Below are 18,406 nucleotides of genomic sequence, written 5' to 3'. Positions count from 1 at the left end.
AAGCACTTCCATCTTTACAAAGCTCCAGTGGAAAAAAAGAATCCTCGCCTCCGTGTGGAGAAGAAGAGAGACAGAAAGATGACTCCCCAGAACCTAATATAGGTCGTCCAATCAATCAATCATTCAGAATCTAGTTTCTCTTTGAGTTTTTTTTTTTGATGAAATAATTTCTCTTTGAGTTAGGGGGAGTAAATTAAAAATAAGGACCAAATCCTAATTTTGATAAAAGAGTGCGGAATCACTGTCACCTTGCTTTTTGGCTCGACGTTGCTTACCACGTCAGCTTTGGGTCTGTCAGCAGACCGCCAAATAGCATTTCTCTAAAAGGATGTTAGTATAGGATTTTTGAGTGAGAGGCCCAAAAAATGGAGGGTAAATAAGCATTACCCCCAGCCTAAAAAAAAAAATTAGAACCCAGTCCAAATTGTCAGGACAGCTCACAGTTTTCTGGTTTTTATTTTATTTATCCCTCTTTCACCCCTCCACGGGAAAGTTCTGTGTTTTCTGACAATCTGACGGACGACAGCGAAGCAATTAATTCCCTGTACATGACGTCATGTCAGAGAAACATTCAGATTTTCTGAAAATTCAAAAATGGCGCCATTTTTTGACGAAATTTCAGCCAATTTTTTTGGATCCCTCCCATTATATTTTGTTTCAACTCCTTCTTCCTTCTTATTTATACATCAAAAAATCTTCTTCATCATTCTTATTTTGTTTTTCACATTTTATCTTCTTCATCTCTTTCAATCTCTAAAAACATAAATTTTCTTTTCTTTCTCTCTCTAAAAGTTTTATTTTCTTATTTTTGGATGTTCATCATTCTTTTTTGTTTCACATTTTATTTTCTTCATCTCTTTCAATCTCTAAAAACATCAATTTTCTGTTCTTACTCTCTCTAAAAGTTTTATGTTCTCATTTTTGGGTGTTCATCATTCTTATTTTGTTTCACATTTTATCTTCTTCATCTCTTTCAATCTCTAAAAACATTAAAGTTTTCTGTCTTTCTCTCTCTAAAAGTTTTATGTTCTTATTTTTCTTCTTCATCACTCTTATTTGTTTCACATTTATCTTCTTCATCTCTAAAAACATCAAAGTACATAACCAAATGTCCAGTGCACAGAACCATTTCCGGTACAGGAGAAAATTCCCAGTCCAAAAGTGTCCAGTACTAAACCAAATGGCCAGTACATAGAACAATTCCCGGTGCACAAGAAAATTCCCCAGTACAAAAATGTCTAGTACATAACCAAATGGCGAGTACACAGAACAATTCCCGGTACACAAGAAAATTTCCACTACAAAAATTTCTAGTACATAACCAAATGGCTTGTACACAGAACAATTCTCGATACACAAGAAAATTTCCAGTACAAAAATGTGTAGTACATATCTAAAAAATGACCAGTACACTAAATAGTTCCCGGTTTATAAGAAAATTTCTTTATACAAATCAATGAAATACTACCAAAAATGAAGAAATTTGTTGAGATTGGAAAGAGATCAGAAATAAATCTGGAAAAAAAGAACGAAATTTGTTGAGATTGGAGAGAGAAATATGTGTGGGAGAAAATAAAAAAGAAATAAGAAATAAATCTGGAAAAAAGAACGAAAATGGCAAGTTGGTAAATTTTGTAATGGCAATTCTGTAAATTTGTGGAAAGTACAAGGTTTAATGTCAGGTGCGTCAGACTATTTTTCAAAAAAATTCGCATTTCCCGGGAATTTTTCGATGGCAATTTTGTGAATTTATGGAAAGTACACAGTCTGATGGGAGGCGTGTCAGATTATTTGTCAGAAATTTTCGAGTTTCCCGGGAATTTTTCGATGGTCGTTTCGTAAATTTCAAAAAGAAGAAGGGTGTTTCGGAAATTCCACCCCTAAGCTGACTTTTTTGGACCTGCCCCTCATTCTTTATCTGCAGTGGGCCTGATACATATTGTTGGGCTGATTTTGGGCCTTCTGCCCAACCCCTCATTAGTATATTTGTTACCACTAGGTAATTAGCTGACATGGAATGCTTACAAGGCAACCAGGGGAAGGTCTCCCATACTAGGCCCACCATTTTCCAACACCGTGGCTCTGCTGCGTGTTGCTTTATGTCCTCTCTCGGCGAAGTAGGTAAAAGTGTGAAAGTAGGAGACCAGAGACGACGAGAGAATTCTGAGTTTTGAGAGAGAGAGAGAGATGGAAATGAGCATATTGGTCAATGGAATTGAAGGAGGTATTCGTTCCCTACCCTATAAAACGAGACATCTCTTCTCTCAACCTTTGTCCACTACTCTTCTCTCAACCTTCGTCCTCATTGAAACAAAGACACTTTTCCTCTTCAATTCTCAAGGTACTTTTATTATTATTATCCCTTATTATTATTATCTATATCTCTCCTCCCATTAGTCTTTGCAATTCGGTAGAAAACTAAACAAGAATTCGTTTGTTTATTTTGCAGCAACCGATCATTTTCCTTCCTAAATGTCTTATTCTCTTGTTCAAATTGATTGTTGTAAAGGAAGTCAAGAAGCAAACACAGAAACTGTCAGGTTTGTGAATTACAAATTCAAATGTCAATAATACAATTCCTCATTTTTGGTAATTACAAACAAATTTATCTGATTTTTAGCAAATGTGTCAAGTGACTAGGAGGGGAAAATAGTATTAGAGCCAAGTTTACCAAAATATTTCATGTCCATTGTGGAGAGAAAATAGTTTTCCAAGTCAAATGTGTGATGGAGAAATTATTTCTGCTAGTCCCACATTGATTGTGGGAGGGAGTTATGGTCTCTTTGTAAATGTGGGAATGCTCTTGAGCTAGATTTTGAGTGAGATAGACCCAAGACCACTTAAGGGCAAGTAAGACCCATGGACCAACCCACAAGGGGAGGAAGGATACTATTGTCCTTCTATGCTCGTGTCGATTTCAATTAACTTTCATTCATCCAGTGCGGTTTTTAATTTTGTCGGAACAGATAATTGGTTGATTGAACTAGTAGTATGGTTAAATAATTATGGAAGTTAAATATGGCAGGGAGAAGTATGATTTGGCTGATATATGCTGGGACAATCTTGGATTTGAAATTATACCAACTGACTATATGTATGTCGCAAAATTTTCTGCCGAGGGAGATTTTTCTGGAGGTGAATTGAAGCATTTTGGGAACATTGAGTTGAGCCCATCTGCTGCAGTCTTAAACTATGGGCAGGTCTTGTTTTGCCTTATATGTAGTTGGTTTTCATTACATATTACACAAATAAACTGCATTCTTCGTTTTTCAAATTTTTTGTTTTGTCCTCTAGGGATTATTAGAAGGGTTGAAAGCCTACAGGAAAGAAGACGGTTCGATCTTGTTATTCCGACCTGAAGAAAATGCATTACGAATGATAAAGGGTGCGGAAAGGATGTGCATGCCAGCACTTACCGTTGAACAGTTTGTCGAAGCTGTGAAACTCACAGTTTTGGCAAATAAGCGTTGGGTAATTTGTTAATAAGTTTTCATTTTTTTTAGCTGTAACTCCTTACTTGCAGTTTTGATTAAACCGAGCTTTGTTCTATAATTTCAGGTACCCCCTACAGGTAAAGGGACGTTATACATTCGGCCACTGCTTATAGGAAGTGGAGCTGTTCTTGGCGTCTCACCAGCCCCGGAATACACATTTCTCATTTATGTTTCACCAGTTGGGAATTACTTCAAGGTAGTTGATTAGCTAGAGTTATTTGCATATCCGTGTCACTTGCTTGTGAACATCGTTTAAATAGTTGGAATTTCCTTCACTCCTCTCTAGCAGTCTAGCTTGTCCTGTTGTAATATTTACGTATCGATTTAACTGACATCAGGAAGGACTGGCACCAATAAATTTGGTGATTGAGAATGACTCCCATCGTGCAACTCCTGGTGGAACTGGAGGCGTAAAGGCTATAGGGAATTATGCTTCGGTGAGTCAATATTGCTAATTTAGTTAAGTTTCATATATCTATATATATTATTGAAAGGAAAAGGCTTCCATTTACAGAATAATGGTGGCATTCAGTAGCATGATTTATAACGTTTTAAGTTTGATTTTGTGTAGGTTCTGAAAGCAAAATCTGCAGCTAAAGCAAAAGGTTATTCTGATGTTCTATACCTTGATTCTGTTCACAATAAGTATCTAGAGGAGGTCTCATCAAGTAACATCTTTCTTGTGAAGGTATCATATTGAGCTTTTGTGCTTAAACTGTACGATTTTGACTTTGCAGTATAAATTGGTACTTGGTGAAATAAACATACTCAAAATTCTTGTTGTCTAGAATTTCTAATTTGTTCTCACTGTTTATGCTTTCCTAGGGCAATGTTATATCTACTCCAGCAATCAAAGGAACTATTCTTCCTGGCATTACTCGTAACAGTATAATTGATGTTGCTCGTAACCAAGGTTTTGAGGTACTTATTTATATCTAAAAATCATCGGTGAACATGGTCCTTGGTACTTCCTAGTTTTTCAGGTCAATTATGAACTTTCTGCTTGTTGCTATTGTTTTTCAACTAATGATCAGGATAGGGTATTTTATCTAAGGAATGAAATTTCGGTTTTGGTGGAAATTTCGGTCGGTCCAAAAGTGGACATGTTTCTTATAAACGTTTCGGTCAGTGTGGAAATCTTACAAATTTACAGAAATGATAGAAATATGATGCAGTTATGTATAACAAGATTATTAAACCATAATGAAGCACAAAAATGATGTTTAACTTATCCATTAGTTTGAGGGACAGAGGGAGTATTAACAATTACACAGTTACTTCCGGGGGTAAATTGAAATAACTTTTTGGCTATAACACCCAAAAAATAACATTCTTACTGATAATAGTTAATAGTTAACAAACTATGTTAGTTTAAGAAGGTATCGTCAATTACTCAATTACGCATTTATATCAGGGGTGTTACTAAGATAAAATCAATTTAGGAAGTTAAGTCATGGCATAAAGCATTCTATTATTCAAATAGATTTAAAAAGCATTAAAAACATAATATACAAATCAAGAGAGATCTAAGAGGAATAAATATGAAAAAGACGAAGGAAGGGATATGTTTCTAGTATTAGTTTCTCCGGATTTTTGCTAAATTTCTACCATATCGGTCAAAATTTCGATATTTCCAACCATTTCGGTGGAAATTTCAATCATGTCGGTGGAAACTATGCAAGAAATAGTTGTAAATGTTACTTCGTGCACCTAATCTGATTTTAGGAAACGTTTCGAGAATTTTCGGTGTAATTTCGAGAAGTTTCATTCCTTGATTTTACCAACACTCAGATAATACTTCACTTCGTGATTCGATTTTCTTCTTTTTCATATCTTTCAAAAACTATGCCAAGATTATATAGGTTGTGTTTGGAAATTTTTAAGATCCAGGAACTCCTTCAGAAAAGGACCTATCATCTTATAATTCAGGCTGACAATGTTGTCTGACTTTCTCTGGCGTATTTATCAAATGTTAGCTTTAGGATCACTCTTGTCACGCAGTTCTTTATTTTGCTGGAGTAACTGTTGTAATTTGTAGCGAAATCATGTATACTTTATCTTTACACGGATAATGCTAGTTATGCTTGAAACAAAATGGGTATGTTTATTTCTCAGAGAGGAAAATTTGATAGGCTTTTCCTCGCTCATTTGGTAATGTGAAGGTTGATGAACGTCTTATACCGGTGGAGGAATTACTTGATGCTGATGAAGTTTTTTGTACTGGAACAGCAGTCGTTATTTCGCCAGTCGGAAGTATAACTTATCGTGGTAAAAGGTGATCTTCCTCAGGCTTGGTGATATTTGCTTTTTTGATGAACTTACAGAAAGTATTTCAAGGTTAGGCAACCTCGTATTTTTATTCTATACTTTAGTCCCTAGCGCGCAAATTGTGAAAATTAGGAAGTTTCATAGTATGGAAGATGAGAAGAAGGAACACGACTCCTGTCGCAATTTCAAGTAAAACCTCAAGAACACACATTTTATTAGAAAATAGGGTCCTAAATAGAGTGGAAGGCTGAATAAGATCAGACAATAAATGCAACTAAAAGGATCTATTTTCTTAATTAGATTCAACATTAGTAGTGAAAAATTAAACAAACCATCGAGGTTGTCTCCATGGATGTAGATCATGATCCTTCAACTAAACCATGTGTTATGTATTGAGATATTGTCTGTCCAATTCATTATCAAAATCATAAACTTTATATGGTATCGAAGATATTGAGAAATGAGATTTTATACTAGTCAAAGGATTTCAATAGATGTTTGATTTTTTCGTTTATGCAGAATCTCATATGGAGACTCCGGAGTTGGAATTGTTTCGCGACAACTATATTCATCTCTTACAAGTTTACAGATGGGTCTTGCGGAAGACAAGATGGGTTGGACTATGACTTTAAATTAGGCAAAGTAAAAGAAACCTAATAAATGAGTCTCATTTGAATTTATTTATAGTCCTTTTGCAGCTATAAATTATTTAGACTTCAGAATTTTGTTTCTCTAATCTATCGTTATTCCTCACAAATTAATGTATGCGCGTTTTTGTTCTACTTATAGCATTTGATTTTGAGCATTTCGTTTTCGTTTCTAATAATCTATATGCGAGTGTATAACCCGTGTCCGGTGGGCGCGGACAGTTCTATAATCTCGACCGTTGAAGATAAGTTTGGGAGGCGTAATATTAGCCATTGAAGATACGTTTAGGGTGTATAATCTCAACTCTTTGAGATAAGTTTGTGCAAATGTGTAGGTGACCACCTTTGCATGATTTGTATCGTTAATTTCGATGAAGTTTATATCAGTAATTTTGCTTATTTATCTGATAGTTTACGATGAAGTTTATATGCACCTACAAATGATTTACAAACAAATAGTTTTGAACGACTTCTGATATATTTGATATTTTGTAAAATTTGACAATTTTGAATGTTGTACGAGACTAATGAAGTGGGTTGACACGAGCCACGAGGGGTCTTGGCAGCTGAAGTGCTCCACTCTCTCACCATCTATCGTTTAGGTTGGACACTTGGAGCTTAGGGATTTGCTAACCCTGACAGCTCGTGTGACCCATAAGATTGTTATGTTCCGACCCTCGAGGCTCAGGGGCTATACACCTTAGACCGCCCAACTGGTTTTGGAAATTGATTGGGATCTCTTTACATTCTATCATTTGACTCTTGCTCGTTCTATTTTCGTGTTTCATAAGTAATAGATTAAAAAACATAATCTCATTTGAGGGTGAATGGGCGAGTTCTGACTCTTTTGACATAATAGGAGAATGTGGTTTTCTACAAAAACACAAACATAAGTTCTCCACTTTTGGTGTAATGAGTACTTTTGACAAAACCACACGAATTAGTTGCATGTCAGGGTACCAACGAGGACATGCATTTCGTCCTAAAACAAAATTGGAGGGACGACTTGACTATTTTAACTCGAAGAAGCTAAAACGTATCTAGTTAAGCTAGGTGTGTTCACTTATCAGATGTTAGCTTGTTACTGACTGCTGAATTGCCTATTGGGAGAGTGACTTACCTACCTAGAGGTAACTTTTAAATAGAAATTTGAAAGAAGCGGCCAAATAATATGTTGGTTACGTTTGAGGGACCAAATTGATGAATTTGTTACATTTGAGATGACCAAACAGGAATTACCCCAGTTTTTTTTTTTTTTTTTTTTTTTGAGTAAAATCACAATTACATTCATAAGTGAAATCGATCACAATATTACATGGTAAGATAATTCTTATTCATCTGAGAACTACATGAGAGTTACATAAGTAGAGTTCTACACAGAGCTTTTGAATGTAAAGTACCTCGTGAAGGGAAAGGAATTGACAAGACACAAACTCAAAGAAAATACCCTAAAGGTCAAAAAATGAAAAGATCCTTAAGATCGAGAATGAAAAGACCCTAAAGGTCGACGAAATGATTGAACTAAGACTAAAATATGTGAAGGTTGAATAAATCCTTAAGTTCATCTTCTTGTTGAGACTATTGATCAAATACAAAATTGCAAAGGATCGAACACCCCGAAAATTTGTCCCACATTAATGAAATCAACACAGAAAATTCCAAAAATACGATCGTCTTTTTGATAATATCACTTTACTTCACTTTTTATTCTTTGATCTTAATCGTATCACTTTCGCGAGGCCAAAACCATTTTAAATCGCTTTAAATAAGAAAAATCAAACTATATATGAAGGGATAATTCGTATTCGATCTCCATCATATGCCCAACTGATCTCCATTATGGAAGAAACTTCCAAAAGATCACAATCACAAGGAGATACTCCGTGATAATGGTGGATCTTTTACCCATACTAATGTTCTCTCCTTCATCTTTACAGTAGAACTTCTCTTCTCTACTCCAAAACAAATTAAAGTTTCAACAGAAAGAAAACAATTTCAATAAAAAAATAATTATAAATAACAGAAAAAAAAACCAAGAAAGAAATTAAATATCTAATTCCATATTTCAATCCTAATTTCCTTTTGGATAATTAACCCAAGAACTAGTATTTAATTTGTTTTTTAATAAAATAGTACAACAAAAACGAGTTGACTCATATACACTCTCATGATCCACATGCATATTTTTTAAGCAAGAAAAAGTAAGTAATGACTCGAGCAGACATGCATAAAGGCCGATATATTTAATTATTTTTTTCTCGAACATCACTATTTGTTTGTCCTACGTATTGTCATTTTCTTGTAAAATGCATTACAAAATAATTTGATAAACAAAATTAATATAATAAGATATACATTAAATGTAACCATTTTTTCTTAGAAAAATAAAATATTGAATGCAATGTTTTCTTCTCAGTTAGAGAAATATTGAATGAAGTATTCTTTTATTTTTAAAATTGGTAATATATCAACTCATGTTAAATGAGAATCAGTTTTGTAGAAAATCATGAGATGATTAGATTACAAGTCTTTATATAAGTTGGCCTAGGGAGTATAGTTTCAAATTTGGAAAATGCTATTTGGGCTAGACGAAATGTGGCTCTAATCGGCTGACATCATGTGCGGAATTTGCTCTGTCGGGCCATTCAGACCACTTTTAACATTGGTGTTGAAATTTATAAGTGCATCTAAATGAAAAATGGTGAGTGATTTGGAAAAATAAAGAAATTTTTCGGGTACAAAGTTTTGAATGGAAACAAAAAAAAATTGAAACTTTTTGTTTCATCCAAACACTTAAATATTTTCATCTTCTTCCTCTCCTACTTCTACCATGAATTCCGGCGACCAGTGGCGGACCCAGGATATTTTGCTTGTGGGGCACATATTGAAAACACTAAATGAACTTTAGGCCATAGTTTAGTTGGGCTTTAGATATGTTTTTGTTTGATTTCGCAGTTACTGTTCTTATCACATCTTTGATGTATCAACGCCATTGTAATGACTATCGTACTTCGAAGTCAAATTCCAAAAAAAGAAAAACACTAAATGGAATTTTAAATAATATAAAATTAGACACCTTTAGCCTTCTCTCTTGAGATACCATTGAGTCTGTTAAAATTTGAAGACTCATTAACGGTGCTTATTCGTTTAAAGTGTCTCTCCATTATCTTAGAATATCTAATGAATGTAAAAATATGATTAATTTTTGAATTTTGATATATACACGATAGTGAATTTTATGATAAACATGATAGATATAAACTAAAAATTATAAGAAATAGTATAGTAGATTATATCACATACTTTCAGTTGTCGTTCTTAGTTTGATGAATTAGTGAGAATGTCCAATCAGTAAAAGAAAATTGAATAACTAGAATAAAAAAAGTAATATATATAGAGAGAAAATAGGTATTTGAATTCAAGAAATTATAATAATTAGTGAGAATGTTCTTTAAACCCTAATTTAATTTGGAATTTAAATTGCCAAATTGGACACCCTAATTTAATTTGAATTTGGAAGTTGTGTTATAATTTGTAATTGAAAGTGAAAATCTCTAGCACATATATGTTTGGCAATTAATAGGGTTAGAAAACTACTGTTTAATCGAGTGGGCCGCCGTAATAGGCATCGGGAATGGATGAATGGTTTTTGGGCTGTGGTATGAATGCCTTTTGGGCTGCGGATATCCGTGGAGGAACTTAAATGGGGTATTTATTGAAGGAAACGTATGTACTCTCAAGGGGATCCACTTTGGGCCGTGGGGGCACGTGTCCCCACGGGCCCCAACGTGGGTCCGCCCCTGCTGGCGACCTCCACAACAAATTTCGGCGACACTTCTTCCTCTCGACTTCCCTCTTTTTTTTCTCTTCTCTCTCTATCTCCCTCTCTTCTCTTTCTTCTCGCTCTCTTCTCCTCTCTCTGACTTCGGCAAAGGGGAGGATCCCCTTCGTCGGAGCCCTGATTTCCAGAGAGAAGAGAGTGAGAAGAAAGAAAAAGAAGAAAGGGAGAGAGAAGAGAGAGGGAAGGGTAGGAGGGAGAAGATATAGATGATAATCTCCAGGGACTTTCGCCACCAGACGACTATACCAACGATATTAAAAGGAGAGTCTGTTGGGGGAATACTTTTAATTTTCCACCTTTTAATATTTTATTCCCAAGATTTTTTTTTTTTTATTTCTTCCGATCGTCCATCTAAAAAATTTAAACAAACATACAAAAAGAGCCATTAGTGTAAGCAAATTCTGATTATGCAAAGAGAAAGCGGACTATTTAAATCCTAGTCCTGACTTGACAAACTTAAAGTTTTATTGCTAGTTAGGGTTCCATGATACTATTACATTGGGGAGATGCTAGAGTGCCCAGTTTTTAGCCCATTAAAATGCCCAGCTGATGTGGAATCACTAAAAGACAAGGTTTTTTCAAAGTTTGACTACGGTGGGACCGCTTTTATTTCGAAATTTGGGCATTTTAATGGGCAAAATTGATGGGCACTCGATATAAAAATGTTAGTAACACCTGTGTAGATAAATTCCAATTACATTTGACAGCACTAATATCTAACTAATCCACATTAGATTTGCAGGTTCACTTGGCCCCTGATAAATTAAATATTTATAGACTTGATTAAAAAAAAAATTAAAAAGTCTTGAAGATATGTCCAATCTTGGACAAACAATAATAAAAGAATCAAGTCCAAGCAAGGGGAGTACTAAAAGTTATATTAAATTAAGAAAACAGATTCTTTGAGGACTAGAAAGACAAGAAGAAAAATACTGCTTATTCTCTTCTGGCACTCCTAGCTAATAATTCCTTACTACTAACATTTTTTAATTCTCATTTTCATGGAGACTCATCTTTTAAGCCCACCCCTATCTGTTTAAAAAGTAAGTCATTATCACTGTTGAAGGAAACATTTCCCTCATTTCCACCATTTTTTTATCAACCCTCTCTCTCTCTCTTTCTCTCACAGGAACACCAACCATTATACAAAATAGTTACCCATCTTGGTCTTCATCCATCACTAACCTAACAAGAGCTCCTAGAACAAGTTAACATACCTAGAGGACATAACCATGGGAAGAGCTCCATGTTGTGACAAAGCAAATGTTAAGAGAGGTCCATGGTCACCTGAAGAAGACTCCAAGCTCAAATCCTATATCCAAGAACATGGCACTGGCGGAAACTGGATCGCCTTGCCACAAAAAATAGGTACATACATATTTCATACATAAAAACATTAGTTTCTTATTTTCGATATGCTAAGATTCGAATCCTGCAGGTCATATATACATCGAAATTACTTTAGACCTTATATATGATACATATAAACTTGTTTGATATTATGCTTGAACATTTAAATCAACTACATAATAATAGTGGTTCCTTGTGGGGTTCTATTAGGCCTCAAGAGATGTGGTAAAAGTTGTCGTCTCCGATGGTTGAATTATCTTCGCCCTAATATTAAGCATGGAGGATTCTCAGAAGAAGAAGATAACATCATTTGTAACCTTTATATAAGTATTGGAAGCAGGTTAGAGTTTCTTTCATGATCCTCTTATCAATTATGTTTATGTATTCAAAACTACTATAGCTAGGTATATGATCATGAATTGGTTGCCCTAAAATGTATTTATATGAACATCTTAATTATTAGGTGGTCTATTATAGCAGCACAACTACCTGGAAGAACTGATAATGATATTAAGAACTATTGGAACACTAGGCTAAAGAAAAAGCTCTTGGGTAAGCAGCGAAAGGATCAACAATCTCGTAGATCGATCATTAATTCCGTACTAAAACAAGATATGATCAAAAAAGAGATTAGGGCTGGTAATTTCATGAGTACTAGTAATAGTACTATTGACAATGGAACTCAAAATCTATACTTTCCTGAACAACCACAAGGTACTAATTCATCGTCTACGCCACTGCACACCAACCAAAATGGAAACCCTAGTCACAACGATCACAATTCGATAAGGAAATTACTAATCAAACTTGGGGGAAGATTTTCTAGTACTGCTAATCAAAACCAATTAGTCATGAGCGGAGACTGTATTGCCAAGAATCTTGGAAACCCTAGTGAGGTTTCTAGTACACATGAAGAACAAATTTATGATGATCATGAGGACTACCCAATGGAGAATTGGTTTTCATCTACTTCTTATCATGACTCTATGAATTATTCTATGATGAATAACAACACATCTTGTACTGAATTATTGAACAATATGGATATCCAGAAGAACCAGCAGTATGATCATATTCTTGATGATGGGACGATTTCGACTATGCAGATTTTACAGCAAGCAGGATTAAATTGTTTTCCAGATGATGAGTTTGAGAATGATGAGTTGATTAGGGTTGATAATGAAGAAGGATCAGTTGGCAATGTGAGAAATAATCAAAGTAGCAGCAGTTGGGTTGATAATCAAATGAGTTCTTTTGAATTTAACCCTTCTACTCATATCAATACCAATAACTATGGGTATGATTTTGAAGAACCCAATCACAAGAACCTGACTGAGTCATAAAAACTTGGAAGTGTAGATAGATATTAATGGAAATATGTCTTATGTGTAAAAAAGTTGTTTCAGTTGTGATGGTTATGTTGGTTTTTCCTGTTGATAAAACCCTAATAAACTCAACTCAGTCATGATTTGTTTGTTTGTTTGTTTGTTTATTTTCTCTTCTTCAAGAATTATTGATCTAAATCATCTAATTTTGATTGCCTTAGTAATTTATATGTCTCTTTGTCACCATTACAATTCGAACTTAATGTTTCAATTATCAGATAATATATAGTCCCACATGGGAAAATGGTGATCCAATAACAAGAATATACTGCCCAGGTACTATCCACTCATTACAAATTGGAAACTCAACGTGACATAAAAGCTAAGTCGATCTACACGTGATTAGTTTAAAACCCACACATGTTTTACGTCATCTGAAAAGAAAAAAACGTATTAAGTTCAAGAACCCCATACGTAAAGGAGCGTGTGAGAATGTGGTTTATGTGGCTCTTGTTTATATTTTATGATTTTGAGCAGCTAATACCATAGAGATCTCTGAAAACTTGCAATATTTTTATTTCCACAGAATTAAGAGTCTTGAGTCTACATGTTACTGACAAAAATTCATTAGAATTTCCTTCTCCCAATGAGTTAGGATATTATAAAGAAGAAGAATGTGCTTTTATATTTTGGATACACCTTATTTGGCACTACTAATTCTGGGCATCTAATCAAGTACATGTTCAAGGCTGTGCAATACCATAAGGGCTAGCTAGAAAATCCTAAACATGCCTCTCGTTTTCGAAAAATGGGAAAATTAGATGATAAATTTGGAAAAATAGAAATTTCAGTCCTAGATCAGTAAAGTACAAATTTGAATACTAAAACAATTACCTGTCCAAAAAATAGTACGAATAATTTAGCATATGGCAGGCAAGAGATAACATAGGAGATTATTCGACCGTAATTTTGTGATAAGTTATTGAAGTCCGCACTTTTTTTCTTATAGGTGTTTGTGATTATTTCTCTGACTACCTAAGTTGTAACTTCATATGTTTAATTGAAGGAGGAATAAATGAATTTAAAAGCTACTAAATTGATTAAATCAATAAATAAAAAATTGACTCTCAAAGGAGTTGTTATACTTTAAGATTAATGCTAGTATAGTATCACTTCAATCATTTCTGATTACTCATCCCCTTCTTTTTTCTCCTTGTTCTTCTAATGAATTGGGAAAATTAAGTTGTTATTATAAGACAAGTTTGGTAGCTCGAGTACATAGTGATTTGTTAGATGGAATATTTGGTTGACATATTTTGGTTGTCAAACTATTTATAGAATTCAAAATTATCAATTCCAACTCCTAATACAATTTTTTTAACAAGGGAGAAATATCTTTATTGATATTAAAGTCAAGCATTTTCACATCTATATAACGTTATAGGCACTAGTATCATATTAAAGTCATATAGGATAAAAATAAGAACGAGAGAAAAAAAACGGGAATTCCCATCTTATATACATAGTAATAATACGAGTATATGATATAGTAATCTCTAAGAGCATCTCCAATGGTTCTTCTCCAGATGCCCCTCCAAATGAGCATCTTCTTCAAATTTGGGGCCCACTTTTGGAGGGGCTCTCCAATAGTTCCAACTCTATCCACCCCTCCAAAACATTTACTACATTATTTTAACCTAACATTTAAACAAAAACACATTTACTACATACATAGTAAATTAAAAAAGACAAAATAAATATATTAAAAATCACTAATATATTAGAAAAAAAAATGCAAAAAAAATTGCATGAAAAGAAAATTAAACTAAAAATAGTCTTAAAAAATTGGGTTTTTTGAGCTTACCCCCTCACAATTAATTGGTAATTGAGTTTACCCCCTTCAGTAATTGGTAGTTGAGCTTACCCCCTTGAATTTAGTTTTTTGTCAAAACTACTAAAGATATGTTTGGTATGTGATAATAAAATCAGAAAGTAAATAATATATAAGCAAAATCGATCTTTACTAATCATATTCCTGACCAAATCAAACAATAAAATGAGATAGGATCCCTAATATGAATCATATTGAAGAAAAGTTGTTCTTGGTAGTGGCAATTATTTCACGTACGCCAAACATAGCCTTTGTGTTTTTGTCACTAATAGTACGTTCAAGGGGGTAAGCTCAATTACCCATTATTGAAGGGGGTAAACTCAATTACCAATTAGTGACGAGGGGGTAAGCCCAAAAAACCCAAAAAAATTACAATACATTGCACTACTTAAACTTAAACTTCTTCATTAATATGGAGGTAAGTCTCCATTTCCGGATCCATCTCCGCATTAATGAAAATTTTTATTAATGAAAATTTGTCTGGTTTTCAGTTTAATTTGTCTTCGTTTCGAGTTGTACTATCTATTTCTATTAATGAAAATTTAGTTATGTTAATCTTTATAAAATAAAATTACAATATATTTTATTTTTATTAATTAAAATATGTTGAAATGAAACTTAATTAGTACAAAAAAATAAAATAAAGCAGGGACTTAAAATGAATAAGTAAGAACTTATACAATAAATTAGGACTAAAAAAATAATTTAAAAGACTTAAATTAAATACATAAAAACAAAATGACCAAATAAAAAGTCACATCTCATATGGAGAAGGTGAATAGTGCCCCTTCATGTTTGAAGAAGCACTATTCATGGTTCTTCAAATCTTTGGAGATATGGAGAACCATTGGAGAAGGAGTGGAGCTCCATCCCTCCAAAAGTTGTACTTTTTGGAGGGATAGAGCTCCCATTGGAGATGCTCTAAGGCAAACAAAACTTTTAAAATTAGACAAGGAATGCATAAAGTATCAAAACTTTCAAGAAAAGGCTTAAAAAAAAGAGATTGGGAGGAAGATTATCTAAATTTTCAATTAAGACGACTATATATCTTGGGTTAGTGATCAAAAAGCTCTGATCGCCAAAATATAGAACTTATTAGTTATCTGTAAAGTTAATGAGCAAAAGAGGAAGAACCATCCCTAGAAGAAGATGTTGAGAAGAAAGAGTCATCAAGAAAAAACCCAAATAATTTAAGTATTACTAGTAACTTTAATCCACAATTAAGGGAGGACTATTTGGGTTGTCAATTGTGATTAGCTCAACCGACGAGCTTCTACTTTTTTACCATTTTATATTAAACAAAGATTAATAAAAGTTTGTCTGTTTAGATGATTATGACACTTGCTAACATAACAAATCTCGTATTATCCTGATCGGATTTCAAATGTTTTCTACATGTTTTTTGAAATTTAAAGTTATTTGTAAAGTATTCATGGTCTACAATTAGTTTATAATAAACTAAGTAATTAATTGGAGGACTAATTATATAATATATTATTTGTAATGGGTAATGAATTTGTTATTTTATTCTCTTGCCAAGAAGAAGAGGTTAGTCTCTTGATTATAGTACCTTAAAGTCCTGTTTAGGGCCTTCAGATTAAAAGGATATTTGAATACACAGGCTAAGGCTTGGATCTCAATTATTTGTATGATCGTATCTCCTCGCTTTACAAACTACTATCTGTTTTTTGTGTCTTTAGCAAGTTTTATTCGTACCCCGTAACCCTTCATCTGTGGTGCCTCGGACCCTCCATTCTATTGGCTCCTCCCATTGTCCCCCGAAAACTCGAAAAGGACTTGGTTTAGCCTCTTTTGGTTTACAAACCCAGTTTATCCACCGATTTCAACTCTAGTAATTTGGAGAAGATTCTAGAATTGAAATCGATATGATTGAACGGATTTTGTGACTCACAAATTTTGTTACTGAAAAGTAGTTCACAATCTTCAACACTTGGCGCTTAGCCGCTTACAGCCCTACATCCAAGAGGCCAAAAACTTGGTCGCAAGAGGAAATCTAGGGACACTCCATTATTGTCCTAGAGAAGCTAACGTCGAGGCCCACAATCTGGCCCAGGATACATCGTTGCATTAACTTGTTTGTTCCTCTTTAGGCACTCCAAACCGTGTTTAGTGTCATGTACTCTTTCTTTTAACTTCGTTATTTCTTTTGGTTGTGTTGCCTTTGTCAATGAAGTTATCAAATTCCAAAAAAAAAAAAGTTAACTTACTGATTCGAATAACATCTTCAACTGATTTCTAACACAGAAAAAAACTTCAATCACACAATTTGTATTCGTTTGGTGACAAATTTAGAGAGAAGGTGGGAGGTGCTTTTAGGAAAAAAAATGGGTTATTTTGCGAAAGGGTCGTATATAAGTACCGGGTTTTGTGAAAGGGGCATGACCATTTATTATTTTGTGAAGGGGTCGTGGACTAGCAGGGGCGTGGGTGAGGGGGTGCGAGCGGTGCGATCGCACCGGGCCCCCCTCCCCTTAGGTCCCCTTTTTCTGAATTTGTTTTATATAAAAGTATATATACAGTGAGAAAGTGTATATAGAGTGAGAAAGCAACTTCAAAACAACAATCAAGTTAGGCCGGCTGGTTTGGTTCTTGACTACTTACATGAAGGTCGCGGGTTCGATTCCCTTGTAGGACGTTCAGTTTCGTTTTTTGTTTTATGGGGCATAAAGACTGACTTGGGCTCTATTGTTTAAAGACTCAAATATATTATTTTGTAGCCCCCACAAATGACGAACCCAAACGAAAATATCAAAATTAAATATTTGATGTTTCAATTTTTCTTTTTCTCCATAGGGTTTAGGTATTTTTCTCTATCAAATTAAAAAAAAAATCATTTTGTTTTTGTATTGATATTTAAGCAAAAATAGTCAACTTAGTTTGTTGTATGAATACTATTATTTTCCGATCATTACAACAATTTTAATGAAATTGTAAGCTCTTGAGATTTAATACTTAAAAAAATTTCCAACAAATTTATTTTGAATACTTACAATAATTACAACAAATTTAGTTTGGATAATTATTTAGGGTGTATGATTTTATTTTATTTTCATATCGCGATATAAAGGGTCCCGATCACAATTTCGCACCGGGCCCCCGAAATCTCAGCCACGCCACTGTGGACTAGTATTGACCAGTTAAATTCTAACAATGTTACATTTTAACAGCGTTAATTCTAACTACATTACTTTCACCGTGAAAATTGGCAAAAGAGAAAAATTATGACTTTTACCTGAAAAATATTATTTTTCCTGATTTGCTAGATACCTCTATTAAACATTCACTTAACTTTGACTTCTTTTAAACTATTAGATGAAATAAAATGATCCAATTAAAAGTGGTTGCCAAATATGAGCATTTTAGTGCACAACAAGCACTAATAAACATTCCATTACAGTCAAGAAAGGTGCTTGTGTTCACCTCTCTCACCAAAATCTGGAAAGTTGAATAAAGAAAAAAAAAAAAAAAGATGAACTGAACAGGTTTCTTCGTGCAAAACAAAAAATAAAAAGTGAGGTTAGGCAAAATTGATCAATAGAAACTAACCATCCATGTGGAGGATGTCCATT

The 18,406-nt window shown here is 33.9% G+C and overlaps 2 protein-coding genes across 3 annotated transcripts; both read left to right on the top strand.

The window, feature by feature from the left end:
• The first annotated feature begins 2,129 nt into the window (after positions 1-2,129).
• On the top strand, positions 2,130-6,544 carry BCAT3 (branched-chain aminotransferase 3). Of its 2 annotated transcripts, none has more exons than XM_086650423.1 (10): positions 2,130-2,341; positions 2,450-2,540; positions 3,026-3,200; positions 3,295-3,471; positions 3,559-3,690; positions 3,833-3,931; positions 4,066-4,182; positions 4,320-4,415; positions 5,657-5,769; positions 6,282-6,544. In XM_086650423.1, exons 2-10 carry the CDS (start codon positions 2,473-2,475, stop codon positions 6,397-6,399), a joined length of 1,095 nt encoding a protein of 364 aa, XP_086506549.1. In that variant the 5' UTR covers positions 2,130-2,341; positions 2,450-2,472; the 3' UTR covers positions 6,400-6,544. The 2 variants fall into 2 exon arrangements, with proteins under 2 accessions (XP_086506549.1, XP_086506548.1); XM_086650422.1 differs by having other exon boundaries at positions 2,450-2,544.
• A 4,768-nt stretch (positions 6,545-11,312) lies between these two features.
• On the top strand, positions 11,313-13,146 carry LOC147533421 (uncharacterized). The gene is made up of 3 exons (XM_086650652.1): positions 11,313-11,618; positions 11,811-11,940; positions 12,064-13,146. Exons 1-3 carry the CDS (start codon positions 11,483-11,485, stop codon positions 12,941-12,943), a joined length of 1,146 nt encoding a protein of 381 aa, XP_086506778.1. The 5' UTR covers positions 11,313-11,482; the 3' UTR covers positions 12,944-13,146.
• Positions 13,147-18,406: the final 5,260 nt, after the last annotated feature.

The sequence above is a fragment of the Eschscholzia californica genome, unplaced genomic scaffold (genome assembly GCF_041429995.1).
Source record: "Eschscholzia californica isolate CP2 unplaced genomic scaffold, dmEscCali1.0.p SCAF_6, whole genome shotgun sequence".
NCBI classification, from domain to species: Eukaryota; Viridiplantae; Streptophyta; class Magnoliopsida; order Ranunculales; family Papaveraceae; genus Eschscholzia; species Eschscholzia californica.
The sequence above is the reverse complement of the archived record's forward strand: the minus strand, read 5'-3'. Positions and strand labels throughout refer to the sequence as shown.